Genomic DNA, 14,222 nt, shown 5'->3' with positions numbered 1-14,222 from the left:
AGCACCACGTGAAAAGTCCATGTGCATTTCATGGTTTGCTCCCGCCCACCGCTGCTTGTGATTGGTATTCCGTCGATTTGTGTCCGCGGAGAAAAGCGTGGTTCAATGCGATAAGACTGCTACCCGAGATATGTAACAAAGTCGAAACGTTTGTTTGAAAACGTATGTTTTCCCGTCGACTAGCTGAGCTAATGTGAAAAGTTTAACATGGACCTTCGCCTGGGTCTCTCGTCCCATGTGATGTTAGAGAAGGACAGGATGAGACATATATGCAAATTTATTTCCGCGAAGGTTCACCATCAGGATTGCAAAAAGGTAGGCTGGCCAGAGTGTCGTTTAATAAACGGAAATTTTGGCAGGTTATTCTTGAAGCCGCGGTTAATGTCGCGATGCCATTCTGTTTAAAAAAGAGCCCGACATGGTCGTAGCTGCAGCAGTTGTTTATGTTTGTTAGGTAACTGAAGTTTGTTCAACCGGGGATTGTCCTGCAATGCCAATGACATGTTTGGTACCATACCGGTTTCTTTTATCTGACTATAAGGAATGATTGTTCGGCAAAGTACCACACTGCTTTCCAGAGCAGTGTAGCCCGCACACAGACACGACGCCTCCTCCGGCGGATGCACCTGCTGTCAACTTGCTAGGTGAAAGTTTACCGCAGAGTTTTTCTTAATTTCTCTCAGCCAACTTGTCGTAACACAACATACAGGTCACGCTTGTAATGCGTCCAAATCAGAGCCAATTTAGTTGCCAAGCCTGTTAATTTTATACTTTTTATTCACCTGATGTCTTGTTATTTTTAGCCGTAGTTATCGGGATTCGGTGTGTCTTTTCACTTCAAGTGTGATCGCCTTTAAACTTCCATCAAAGAAGATGGATGTCCTGTCTTCCAACATCTCTAACGGAAACGTTACACAAACACACCCGGTCATGTCCATCGACAAACTCTTCCCTGCTCTCCTCGAGTGTTTTGGCATCATCTTATGTGGATACGTCGCGGGACGAGCCGGCATCATCACGTCGACACAAGCCAAGGGACTGGGGAACTTCGTGTCAAAATTTGCTCTTCCGGCATTGCTGTTTAAGAGCATGGTGGAGTTAGACTTAAACAATGTCATTTGGTCTTTTTTATGGAGCATTCTCATCGCCAAAACAGCAGTGTTCTTCATCGTTGGAGTTGTTACTCTGTTAGTCACCGGCCGCGAGAGCCGATTTTCCAAAGCTGGCCTCTTTTCCATCTTTGCCACCCAGAGTAACGACTTCGCATTGGGGTACCCGATTGGTGAGTGACCTTGTCTGCTCTTTGTTTTGGTTGCTCTGTGTTTCTCTGTGGGCTGATCTCCCCACTGTAGGTTTCTTAATGACTCAGCTAATCTGTTTGTCCGATTGTACACTGGGTCAGAGCTAAGAATAGGCTGGAGCCACTGAGGGCTGTTTAGATTCTCAGAATGTTCCCGAGAGACCAGGTTTTGTGCACACACGTTAAAAGTAGTTTAGAACTAAGATGATTTTCAGTGGAGAGCTTCCAATAACACTGAATTTCGATCGCTGATCTGGTTTAGTCAGCGTCCAAATATGCTCCGTCTCTGCTTCCTCTTACAGTTTCATTGGATGCTCGCAGAGAAGAATGATTCCAAACAATATGTCCAGTCAGAGCTGTATTATTGATTTTCTCTTCGCTTCACCAATACATGCATTTACTGTAGGCCTACATAGCGCATCTTTATGTTATGTTAATGTTTCAAATTGAATTATCAATGACGTGGAGTCCTATAGGGCCTAGTGTATCCTAACCTCAGTGTCCTTGCTGTTGAGAAAAAATGGCCAGACTGCATCTCTGCCAGAGTTAACACTAAATGACTGTTCCTCTCATCTGCCTGTGCTTCCAGCTGAGGCTCTGTATAGAAATTACCATCCCGAATATCTCCAGTACATCTACCTGGTGGCTCCCGTGTCCCTCATGGTCCTGAACCCAGTGGGCTTCGCCTTCTGTGAGATCCAGAAGTGGCAGTCCAATCAGGAACGGCAGCAGAGTAAGTTCCAGATCGTGGGAGTGGCGTTCCTGCAGGTCCTGAAGAACCCCATCGTCTTCATGGTGATCATCGGGATCGTGATGCACTTTCTGCTGGGGCAGAAGATCCCTGGTTTCATGGAAGAGTTTGTTAACGGTCTGGCGAACTCCTTTGGAGGGGCGGCTTTGTTTTATCTGGGCCTGTCCATGGTCGGGCAGCTGAGGAAACTGACCCGCTCCGCTGGAGTAGCTCTTATTCTGCTCATCACGGCCAAACTGTGAGTGTGACCGGGCTGGGGGGTGGGGGAGGGGGGCAGGGGGTGTCAGGTGGGGTGGTTTCAGTGTTGGAGAATGTATGAGGACATTAACCTCACCTGTCATTCACTGAATCGTTGTGATACTGGTCCCTGCTTTCCAGCATTATTCGTAAATCTTGCACCAAAACGAGAAGAAAAGTGTAATTTGGCTGTAACCTCCAGTTTAACCTCCCTTTCTGTGTTCTCTGCATCTGCTCTTAGAACGACACTCACAGAACACAGTGTGTATCATGGTCTGTACTGGTCTGTGTCTGAGGGCCCCATGGTGTCATGTGTTCAGTTCCACTTCTACTTGGCCGATTTCAGCCTTGGTTTTTTTTTGCTCTTCAGTTGAATGTGGTTAGAACTGTTCTATATGTGTGCAGTACCTCAGGGACCTGTTCTTTTATTCGGTCTTGCTGATTCAGGGTTGTGTATTCAAGCTTATGCAAGTCCAGGCCCTTGGGGGGTTGCAGGAGGGGCTTGTTATTGTCTCCTTGGTGTTATTAGAGACAATGTGTGTAATTTTACATTGGGCTTATGCAACCCAAAGGTCCTTCTTTAGTTCTGCTCGTGATCCGATATCTCCAGGATGTCGTGTACTTTCTGTACTGAGAGACAGCGTGAACCGGGTAGTGGTCAAAGAAAATAAAGGAAGAAAGAATAGAAAGTGCTTCAGTCAGCTGGTGTGAGGAGGTGTGAGTGCTTCAGTCAGCTGGTGTGAGGAGGTGAAGGTGCTTCAGACAGCTGGTGTGGGGAGGTGAAGGTGCTTCAGTCAGCTGGTGTGGGGAGGTGTGGGTGCTTCAGTCAGCTGGTGTGGGGAGGTGAAGGTGCTTCAGTCAGCTGGTGTGAGGAGGTGAAAGTGCTTCAGTCAGCTGGTGTGGGGAGGTGTGAGTGCTTTAGTCAGCTGGTGTGAGGAGATGAAGGTGCTTCAGTCAGCTGGTGTGAGGAGGTGAGGGTGCTTCAGTCAGCTGGTGTGAGGAGGTGAGGGTGCTTCAGGCAGCTGGTGTGAGGAGGTGAAGGTGCCTCAGGCAGCTGGTGTGAGGAGGTGAAGGTGCAGTGTGTAGTAGAATCTGTTGTTCCACAAAAAGGTGAAACTTTTGATTTGTTAAATATCTTAATCTGCAATGTTTGTGTGTGTGTGTGTGTGTGTGTGTGTGTTTTCTGTGGATATGTCTCTGTGTGTGTGTGTGTGTGTGTGTGTGTTTTCTGTGTGTGTTTGTGTTTTCTGTGTGTGTGTGTTTTCTCTGTGTGTGTGCGTGTGTGTGCGTGCGTGTGTGTGTGGGTGTGTTTTCTGTGTGTGTGTGTCTCTGTGTGTGCGTGCGTGCGTGCGTGCGTGTGTGTGTGTGTGTGTTTTCTTTGTGTTTGTGTGTGTGTGTGTGTGTGTGTACTCTGTGTTTGTGTGTGTGTGTTCTCTGTGTTTGTGTGTGTGTGTGTGTGTGTGCGCGTGCGTGTGTGTGTGTGTGTGTGTCTCTGTGTGTGTGTGTGTCTCTGTGTGTGCGTGTGTGTGTGTGCGTGCGTGTGTGCGTGTGTGTGTGTGTGTGTCTCTGTGTGTGCGTGTGTGTGTGTGTGTGTGTGGGCGTGTCTCTGTGTGTGTGTGTGTCTCTGTGTGTGCGTGTGTGTGTGTGTGTCTCTGTGTGTGCGTGTGTGTGTGTTTTCTGTGTGTGTGTCTCTGTGTGTGCGTGTGCGTGTGTGCGTGTGTGCGTGTGTGCGTGTGTGTGTGTGTGCATGTGTATGTGTGTGTGTGTCTCTGTGTGTGTGTGCGTGCGTGTGTGCGTGTGTGCGTGCGTGTGTGTGTGTGTGTTTTCTGTGTGTGTGTGTGTCTCTGTGTGTGCGTGTGTGTGTGTGTGTTTTCTGTGTGTGTGTCTCTGTGTGTGTGTGTGTGTGTGTGTGTGTGTGTGTCTCTGTGTGTGCGTGTGTGTGTGTAAACATGTTGTCGACAGGCTGATGTTGCCGCTGATGTGTCGGGGAATGGTTGAATTTCTGAACACTGGGAATGGCAGTTCCCTCGACCACTCCAGTCTCTCCAACTACGCCTTCCTGTACGGAGTCTTCCCCACAGCCCCCAGCGTGGCCATCTACGCCGCACACTACGGCATGGAGATAGAAGTCGTAAGTCCCCAACCCAGTCTAAATATGACTGACTCCCATCGGAGTATGACAGATGTTTACAAAGCCCCGCCTCCTGTTTCTTAAATAGTGATGTCTGTTAAACGCTGCACGTGTCTCTCTGTGCACAGGTGACCTCGGGTATGGTGATTTGCACGTTTGTCTCTGCTCCCATCATGTACGTGTCCGCCTGGCTCCTCACCATATCGTGGATGGATCCCAAGCCGCTGGCCACCGCTCTCCAGAATGTCTGTTTCAACATCAGTATCATCTGCTTAATCGCCCTGGTCAGCCTCTCCTCCTTAAATCCTCCCTTAACGTGACTGATTATTCAGAGAGTTTTAAATAAAGCGTCGGTCGCTGTCAGCTGTGGATTTCTGCCGGCTGTTCGTTATGTGAGGTGTTTCGTCATGTTGTGGGGTTTTTTTTTTGGCTTTTCTTTTTCGGGGAGACTGTGGTGAGCATGTGTTATGCTTGCCTTGACACAGAGCGTTTCCTTCCCTCTTTACTGCCCACATTGCACTGTCAGAGCAGCTGAAACCAGAGCTTCTGAAATAGCAGCTGTGTTTGTTTAAAGGCCGTCCTGATACTTTAACCTTGTTTTCCTGGGAGGTGAGACAGGATGAATATAGTGTAAGCCGGTGTTCGTGGAGATAGTTATTAAAACACAAGTGATGGGGAGATGATTGTGGAAATGTTGTTGAAACGTTTACGCTGAAACCAACCAACATTACGTTATGCAAAAACAAAGGGAGGGGAAAAAACCAGCCGATATTTTATCAGCCTTTACTGACGGCAAACTGCTGACATTTCCTGTGGTTGTTATTCAGGTGTGGACTGTGGCCGTGATGTTGCTGAGTAAGAAGTTCCGGAGACTTCCTCACCTGCTCTCGGTGAATCTGTTTGTGGCACAGGTGAGAGTAATTCTGTCGGACTGTGGACCTCCGGCCTAGTCAGATATTAACTGCTCACCCAGTGCTGACAGAGGACTAAACTCTATCCTGACCTGAACCCGTGAGGATGTGTGTGACACGAGTGTATTTGAAAGGACGAGGAGACCACACTGTGGGTCCTGTGTCGTTTTTTGGATTGCAAAAGGTGGTTAAAGTCATTTAAGACCCAGTGAGCTCTCTGTAGGCTGCTGTTCTTATGACGCTGTTTTGGTCTCTTTGTATGTGATAGCTAATGGTGTGTATTGGCATGATAATTTGGAACTTCGTGGTGGAGCAGGACAACTTCATCGGACAGGTGTTAACTTTCCTGCTGCTCTACAGTTCTCTCTACAGCACCTATGTGTGGCCAGGTACTCTCTCTCTCACCCAACCCAGCACCACCCAACCCAACACCACCCAACCCAACACCACCCAACAGATTCTCTCTCTCACCCAACCCAACACCACCCAACCCAACACCACCCAACCTAACACCACCCAACCTAACACCACCCAACAGATTCTCTCTCTCACCCAACCCAACACCACCCAACCCAACACCATCCAACCTAACACCACCCAACAGATTCTCTCTCTCACCCAACCCAACACCACCCAACCCAACACCACCCAACAGATTCTCTCTCTCACCCAACCTAACACCACCCAACCCAACACCACCCAACCCAACACCACCCAACAGATTCTCTCTCTCACCCAACCCAACACCACCCAACCTAACACCATCCAACAGGTACTCTCTCTCACCCAACCCAACACCACCCAACCCAACACCACCCAACCTAACACCATCCAACAGATTCTCTCTCTCACCCAACCCAACACCACCCAACCCAACACCACCCAACCTAACACCATCCAACAGATTCTCTCTCTCACCCAACCTAACACCACCCAACCCAACACCACCCAACAGATTCTCTCTCTCACCCAACCCAACACCACCCAACCCAACACCACCCAACCCAACACCATCCAACAGGTACTCTCTCTCACCCAACCTAACACCACCCAACCTAACACCATCCAACAGGTACTCTCTCTCACCCAACCCAGCACCACCCAACCCAACACCACCCAACAGATTCTCTCTCTCACCCAACCTAACACCACCCAACCCAACACCACCCAACAGATACTCTCTCTCACCCAACCTAACACCACCCAACCTAACACCATCCAACAGGTACTCTCTCTCACCCAACCCAGCGCCACCCAACCCAACACCACCCAACAGATTCTCTCTCTCACCCAACCTAACACCACCCAACCTAACACCACCCAACAGATTCTCTCTCTCACCCAACCTAACACCATCCAACAGATACTCTCTCTCACCCAACCTAACACCACCCAACCTAACACCATCCAACAGATACTCTCTCTCACCCAACCTAACACCCCTAAACACATCTAGTAAAGCAGAAGAGATTGTCCCCAGTTTTAGAAACAAACATTCAGATTGGTTTTGTCAGTAGAGTGGGGTCAGAGATACATTTGTTTGTTAAAGCTTTTGCTTATTTGTATAACCAAACCAATAACCAATTTGTCTAACATGTGTCTAACACATGCCCATGCATGCAAATGGCCATGTGATTTCTACACTCGTGTCATTCTGGAACAGTAAATGTTATTACAGCAATAGAACTGGTTTTACAAGACAGTGACAGTTGACATGCACATTTGATCGCACACTGGACATTTTATCACACACTGGACATTTTATCACACACTGAACATTTGATCACACTGGACATTTGATCACACACTGGACAGAATAGTTTTTTAATGATCCTCCTCTCTCTTTTATTCACCCATTACCCCGTCTGCACCAATAACTGAATGCCTGTGTTGTATGATATGAAGTCACTCCTGTGATGTGTGTGTGTGTGCCTGTGTGAGTGTGTGTGTGTTGTATGATGTCAGTCCTGCTGCATGCCTGTGCGTGTGAAATGTTGGACAGTGAAGTCACTCCTGCTGTATGAGGACAGTGTGTCATGATGTGAAGTCACTCCTGATGGTCATGATGGTTTGGGTTTTTATTTGAGGTCTCATTGCGCTGTCTCTGGTCTTCCTGAAGAGGGAGCGTGAGCTGAGCCTGTCTCCGCGTCTGCTGGCGATCATCGGTTGGGGGTGAGTGTGGATCTCTGGCAGACAGTGCATTTCCACATGTTTACAGATTACGTTAATCTCAAACCAAACCTTCCCATCCACACAGATTACCACTTCTTGCCATGGCGATCCTGCTAATTAGTGGGAGCAAGATGCCCGACACCATTGACTCTGCTTTCTTTTACGGAAGACTTCAGGTAAAGCAGACAGGACCGTGGAAGACTTCAGGTAAAGCAGACAGGACAGTGGAAGACTTGAGGTAAAGCAGACAGGACAGTGGAAGACTTGAGGTAAAGCAGACAGGACAGTGGAAGACTTCAGGTAAAGCAGACAGGACAGTGGAAGACTTCAGGTAAAGCAGACAGGACAGTGGAAGACTTGAGGTAAAGGAGACAGGACAGTGGAAGACTTCAGGTAAAGCAGACAGGACAGTGGAAGACTTCAGATTAAGCAGACAAGACAGTGGAGGACTTCAGGTAAAGCAGACAGGACAGTGGAAGACTTGAGGTAAAGGAGACAGGACAGTGGAAGACTTGAGGTAAAGGAGACAGGACAGTGGAAGACTTGAGGTAAAGGAGACAGGACAGTGGAAGACTTGAGGTAAAGCAGACAGGACAGTAGAAGACTTCAGATTAAGGAGACAGGACAGTGGAAGACTTCAGGTAAAGCAGACAGGACAGTAGAAGACTTCAGATTAAGCAGACAAGACAGTGGAGGACTTCAGGTAAAGGTGACAGGACAGTGGAAGACTTGAGGTAAAGCAGACAGGACAGTGGAAGACTTGAGGTAAAGCAGACAGGACAGTGGAAGACTTCAGGTAAAGCAGACAGGACAGTGGAAGACTTGAGGTAAAGGAGACAGGACAGTGGAAGACTTGAGGTAAAGCAGACAGGACAGTGGAAGACTTGAGGTAAAGCAGACAGGACAGTGGAAGACTTGAGGTAAAGGAGACAGGACAGTGGAAGACTTCAGGTAAAGCAGACAGGACAGTGGAAGACTTCAGATTAAGCAGACAAGACAGTGGAGGACTTCAGGTAAAGGAGACAGGACAGTGGAAGACTTCAGGTAAAGGAGACAGGACAGTGGAAGACTTCAGGTAAAGGAGACAGGACAATGGAAGACTTCAGATAAAGGAGACAGGACAGTGGAAGACTTCAGATAAAGGAGACAGGACAGTGGAAGACTTCAGGTAAAGGAGACAGGACAGTGGAAGACTTGAGGTAAAGGAGACAGGACAGTGGAAGACTTGAGGTAAAGGAGACAGGACAGTGGAAGACTTCAGGTAAAGGTGACAGGACAGTGGAAGACTTCAGATAAAGGAGACAGGACAGTAGAAGACTTCAGGTAAAGGAGACAGGACAGTGGAAGACTTCAGGTAAAGGAGACAGGACAGTGGAAGACTTGAGGTAAAGGAGACAGGACAGTAGAAGACTTCAGGTAAAGCAGACAGGACAGTAGAAGACTTCAGGTAAAGGAGACAGGACAGTGGAAGACTTCAGGTAAAGGAGACAGGACAGTGGAAGACTTCAGGTAAAGGAGACAGGAAAGTGGAAGACTTCAGGTAAAGGAGACAGGACAGTGGAAGACTTGAGGTAAAGGAGACAGGACAGTAGAAGACTTGAGATAAAGGAGACAGGACAGTGGAAGACTTCAGGTAAAGGAGACAGGACAGTGGAAGACTTGAGGTAAAGGAGACAGGACAGTGGAAGACTTCAGGTAAAGGAGACAGGACAGTGGAAGACTTCAGGTAAAGGAGACAGGACAGTGGAAGACTTGAGGTAAAGGAGACAGGACAGTGGAAGACTTGAGGTAAAGGAGACAGGACAGTGGAAGGCTTCAGGTAAAGGAGACAGGACAGTGGAAGACTTGAGGTAAAGGAGACAGGACAGTAGAAGACGTCAGGTAAAGGAGACAGGACAGTGGAAGACTTCAGGTAAAGGAGACAGGACAGTAGAAGACTTCAGGTAAAGGAGACAGGACAGTGGAAGACTTCAGGTAAAGCAGACAGGACAGTGGAAGACTTGAGGTAAAGGAGACAGGACAGTGGAAGACTTGAGGTAAAGGAGACAGGACAGTAGAAGACTTCAGGTAAAGGAGACAGGACAGTAGAAGACTTCAGGTAAAGGAGACAGGACAATAGAAGACGTCAGGTAAAGGAGACAGGACAGTGGAAGACTTCAGGTAAAGGAGACAGGACAGTAGGCCTCAGCGTCTGCAGCACAGGCTGAGAGTATGTTTCAAACCTGAAAAGAACTGATCAATTTGATTGAATGTTATATAAGACACAGGTTTTCGGTTTAATGACTTGATGGATGATGGACAAGCCTGCTTTTGCTTTTTAGGCTTTCAGTCTTTGTTAAATTTAAGAAAAAAAAAGTAAACATAATATGGTTATAAACGGCTTAACATGACCCATAAATATATAGATATGTCCTGTTAGATGAATAACTACCTGTCTTGCCCATCACACACTCTCTCTCTCTCTCTCTCTCTCTCTCCCTTTCTCAGATCATCTGCTCTGCAGTGGTGTTAATCGGTAGTATCATTGTGGGAGGTGTCAGTCTGATGATTCTGAGTCGAGGAACACAGAGCTATCAGAACCTTGATCAGGGCTCACTGTCTGGTACCACTGAGGATGTCTCTGCCCAGTCCAGCCCAGTCACACAGACCAGTCCAGGGCCTGGTGCCCAGTATGAGAGCATTAATGGAGGTATGGTGTAGTGAATGGAGTGGACTGTTTTGTTTTCGTTTTGACCTCTTTCTTAAATCATTCTCACTTTTAAAGAGGTTGTACAGAAGATCGTTTTTCTTTTCCTGTTAGATTTCTTTATTTAATCACACGATGAGAGTCTGATCCGTTCTATAAATTTTCTCTCTGTGTGTGTCTGTGTGCGTCTATACTTGTGTGTATGGTGTGTGTGTGTGTGTGTGTGTGTTTCAGATTGTTATAGGTGTTCTCCGGCACAGACTATACCTGACAGAGTCGACACCACACAGATGAACGGCTCTCTATGCACACAGACTGGTAAACTGCATCTCCTCCTCTACTCACAACACACACACACACACACAGACTGGTAAACTGCATCTCCTCCTCTACTCACAACACACACACACACACACACACACACGTGCTTGGCTGTGATGTCACAAACTGTCTGCTGTGATGTCACACACTGTCGCCGTGGTAACGTTTAGTGTTGATATCCCACAGGTCCATGCGGGCTGGGCTGTGATGTCACACACTGCCTGCTGGCGCAGGAGGAACAGCGGAGTCAAGATTCAGACATACAGCAGGCCAGACACGTACTGCTCTGTCTGCTACTGACAATCAGCATGCTCGCTGTGAGTGTCTCTCTCTCTCTCTCTCTCTCTCTCTCTCTCTCTCTCTCTCTCTCTCTCTCTCTCTCTCTCTCTCTCTCTCTGTCTGTCACATTCTCAGTCTCATTTTGTCTCCCATTCTTTCCATGTCTCTCTGTTTCCTGTTTGCCTGTCTGTCTGTCTGAGGTCAAACTATACTCTTATCTGAGAATAACAGATAGTTACTCTCAGATAACTTTCTCTGTCAGTTCATTGCCAAAGCAAATATCAGGTTTGTCAAATGCAAAGTTGAGAGATTAATCCCCCCCCCCCTCCCTCTTCCAGAACTTTGCGAGCTGTGTCTGGTGGCTGGTTAGCGAGGTTCCTGGCAGACTGTATGTGGAGTTACAGTTTTTCTGTGCTGTGGCCAACTACGGACAGGTCAGACAAGTCCTGCCTCCCTGTCTCCTCTTCTCTCAGGCGTGTTAGAGGACATGATCTGAAATGAATGTTGTTAAAGTTTGGGTCTGCTGCTCTGTTCTCTGTGCACAGGGCCTGATTTCATTCAGTCTGTTCGGCCTTGACAAACACTTAATCATTCTGCCATTCAAAAAGAGGTAAGATTTCTGAAATCACTGAGATTCTCCACTCCTGCATCCCCGCTTCAGGGTTCAATTTTTATTTATTTATTTATTTTTCTGAACATTGGTTTGAGGTCTCAGCGTGTCTGTGTTCATCATCAGTATAAACCTATACCAGTCGCATTGCTCTCTCTCTCTCTCTCCCCATCTCCCTTTCTCTCTCTCTCTCTCTCTTTCTCTCTCTCTCTCTCTCTCTCTCCCTCTCTCTCTCTCTCTCTCTCTCTCTCTCTCTCTCTCTCCCTCTCTCTCTCTGTCTGCTACTGACAATCAGCATGCTCGCTGTGAGTGTCTCTCTCTCTCTCTCTCTCTCTCTCTCTCTCTCCATCTCTCTCTCTCTCTCCACCTCCCTTTCTCTCTCTCTCTCTCTCTCTCTCTCTCTCTCTCTCTGTTTTAACCTGTGTGTTTGCAAACATCTGATCTAAAGATGCAAACTCTGTTTCTCACTCTACTTGTATGGGTATTTTTGTATGTATGTGTATGTATTGGATATTGGTGCGTGTGCGTGTGTGTGTGGTGTGTGAAGGTTAACCAGGCTTTGGCAGGCTCTCTGTCTCAGAGAGGAACATACTGAGACACTGACTGAGGAGATAAGACTGACGTGTTCTCAGTTCATTCACTACCATAAAGACCAGTGTGTCCAGGACATCGTCCAAAAGAAGAGGTGAGCACCTCACCACGCGCTGCCAGCCACACCTCTCTCCATACACTGCCCTTCTCTCGCAGATAATTATTGCTTTGTGAAGATTTTAAAATGGGACAGGAAGAGGAAATCAGAGGGTCTCGGAGTTGTAGATAGAAGATTTAGCTTCCGTTCACTGTCTCAAATCACCAAATGACCTCCTAATTTAACTCTTCTTTAATCCATGTAGACAAGTTAAAGTTTCAGAGCAATATGGCTCCTCTGTCTGTCCTCTCCTCTGTCTGTCACTCTCCTCTGTCTGTCACTCTTCTCTGTCTGTCACTCTTCTCTGTCTGTCCTCTCCTCTGTCTGTCCCTCTCCTCTGTCTATCCTCTCCTCTGTCTGTCACTCTCCTCTGTCTGTCACTCTCCTCTGTCTGTCCCTCTCCTCTGTCTGTCACTCTCCTCTGTCTGTCCTCTCCTCTGTCTGTCACTCTCCTCTGTCTGTCCTCTCCTCTGTCTATCCTCTCCTCTGTCTGTCACTCTCCTCTGTCTGTCCTCTCCTCTGTCTGTCACTCTCCTCTGTCTGTCCCTCTCCCCTGTCTGTCCCTCTCCCCTGTCTGTCCTCTCCTCTGTCTGTCACTCTCCTCTGTCTGTCCCTCTCCCCTGTCTGTCCCTCTCCCCTGTCTGTCCTCTCCTCTGTCTGTCACTCTCCTCTGTCTGTCACTCTCCTCTGTCTGTCCTCTCCTCTGTCTGTCCCTCTCCTCTGTCTGTCACTCTCCTCTGTCTGTCCTCTCCTCTGTCTGTCACTCTCCTCTGTCTGTCCTCTCCTCTGTCTGTCACTCTCCTCTGTCTGTCACTCTCCTCTGTCTGTCACTCTCCTCTGTCTGTCCTCTCCTCTTCTGTCACTCTCCCCTGCTGTGGGGTAACGTGTTTCTCTGTGTGATGCAGGTGTGGGGAGTCCAGTCTGGTCCAGACGTTTCTGGGCTCTGACATGGTAGCGTGGCTTCAGAGGGTCGGGTTGGCCCAGGACCAGGGTGAGGCCCTGCGCTACGGCTCCCGCCTGCTGGAGGGCGGAGTCATACGACCTATCACCCAGGACTACGGTTTCCAGGACGACTGCCTTCACTACTGCTTCATAGAGGAAGACACGAACCATCAGTAGGCATCTTATCTCTGGACAGCGAGAAAACTACCCTGAAGAGATTAAAATAACAATAATAATAATAATCTTTTATTTTTCGAGGGACTAAATGCCATTTTGTTGAGTCCTGCTGACATGCACTGGCCTGAATAGTGAATGTGAGTGTGCCGGGCCAAAGACATGTTTGTGCTGGAGGATGTGCAAACACGGATCCTGTTCCTTCATATGACACACTGTAGACATGCCTGCGTGCATCCACACTCACGCTACCTCAGAATGCTTCACCAGCGTGATGAGAAACTCGTTTTTATAACCCCTTCTGTCCCGGCCAGTCGTGAGTTTAAAAATGGGACGAACTAACTCGTCTCCCTGTTGTGTTCTGTGAGTTATGACATAACAGGTTTCATTTGAATGTTGATATTGTGTCTTCTGAAAGTTTTTTTTTTTTTTTAATCTAAAGTTTTTGATTGGCCTTTGTCCTGTTTTTCACTGAATCAGGGTCATTTTTAAATGTGTTTAGAGGGGAGGAGATTGCATCTCCCATGTTACTAACTCAGACCGGGAATGATTTTTCTTTGCGTCTAATTACCTGATTTTATTTCATGTGTGGACTTTTTGTCAATTTGGGTTCAGGTGCTTATACCATTTGTATATTTAGAAGCTGCCAAACTGGAAAACTCAGTGTAAATAAACTGCTCTCCCAGACATTTCTGAGTGGATCATATATGTGTTTATTACAAACACATCAGCACACATTCTACTCAGACTCCTCAAACAGATTACAATTCACTCATTCATTTAACAGGGATCAGATGAGTGTGTGTGTGTGTTCTCTGCTATTAAACATAAATCAGACAAACTGTGTGTGCATGTGTGTGTGTGTGTGTATATGAGTGTTCTGTTCATGAAAAGTTTGTTTTTCTTTTCGCTTTTGTCAATTTTCTGAGAAATGAATGTGCTGTAAGACCCAACAAGACAAACCCATACAATTTATCTTACGCACACACACACGCACACACACACACTCTCACAGTGACG

The 14,222-nt window shown here is 47.5% G+C and overlaps 1 protein-coding gene across 2 annotated transcripts; it reads left to right on the top strand.

Moving 5' to 3' along the window:
• The first annotated feature begins 189 nt into the window (after positions 1-189).
• gpr155a (G protein-coupled receptor 155a) lies at positions 190-13,603 on the top strand. 2 transcript variants are annotated; one of them, XM_030786121.1, is made up of 17 exons: positions 190-315; positions 542-644; positions 804-1,282; positions 1,890-2,289; positions 4,251-4,419; positions 4,548-4,703; positions 5,247-5,330; positions 5,599-5,719; positions 7,418-7,502; positions 7,588-7,678; positions 9,990-10,191; positions 10,423-10,506; positions 10,696-10,826; positions 11,127-11,222; positions 11,334-11,398; positions 11,946-12,083; positions 12,992-13,603. In XM_030786121.1, the coding sequence occupies exons 3-17, from the start codon at positions 874-876 to the stop codon at positions 13,203-13,205; spliced, it is 2,445 nt and encodes an 814-aa protein (XP_030641981.1). In that variant the 5' UTR covers positions 190-315; positions 542-644; positions 804-873; the 3' UTR covers positions 13,206-13,603. The 2 variants fall into 2 exon arrangements, with proteins under 2 accessions (XP_030641981.1, XP_030641982.1); XM_030786122.1 differs by lacking the exon at positions 542-644.
• The last annotated feature ends 619 nt before the right edge of the window (positions 13,604-14,222 follow it).

This window comes from Chanos chanos, chromosome 10 (genome assembly GCF_902362185.1).
Source record: "Chanos chanos chromosome 10, fChaCha1.1, whole genome shotgun sequence".
NCBI classification, from domain to species: Eukaryota; Metazoa; Chordata; class Actinopteri; order Gonorynchiformes; family Chanidae; genus Chanos; species Chanos chanos.
Note: the sequence above shows the minus strand (reverse complement) of the source record. Positions and strands in the feature narration are given on the sequence as shown.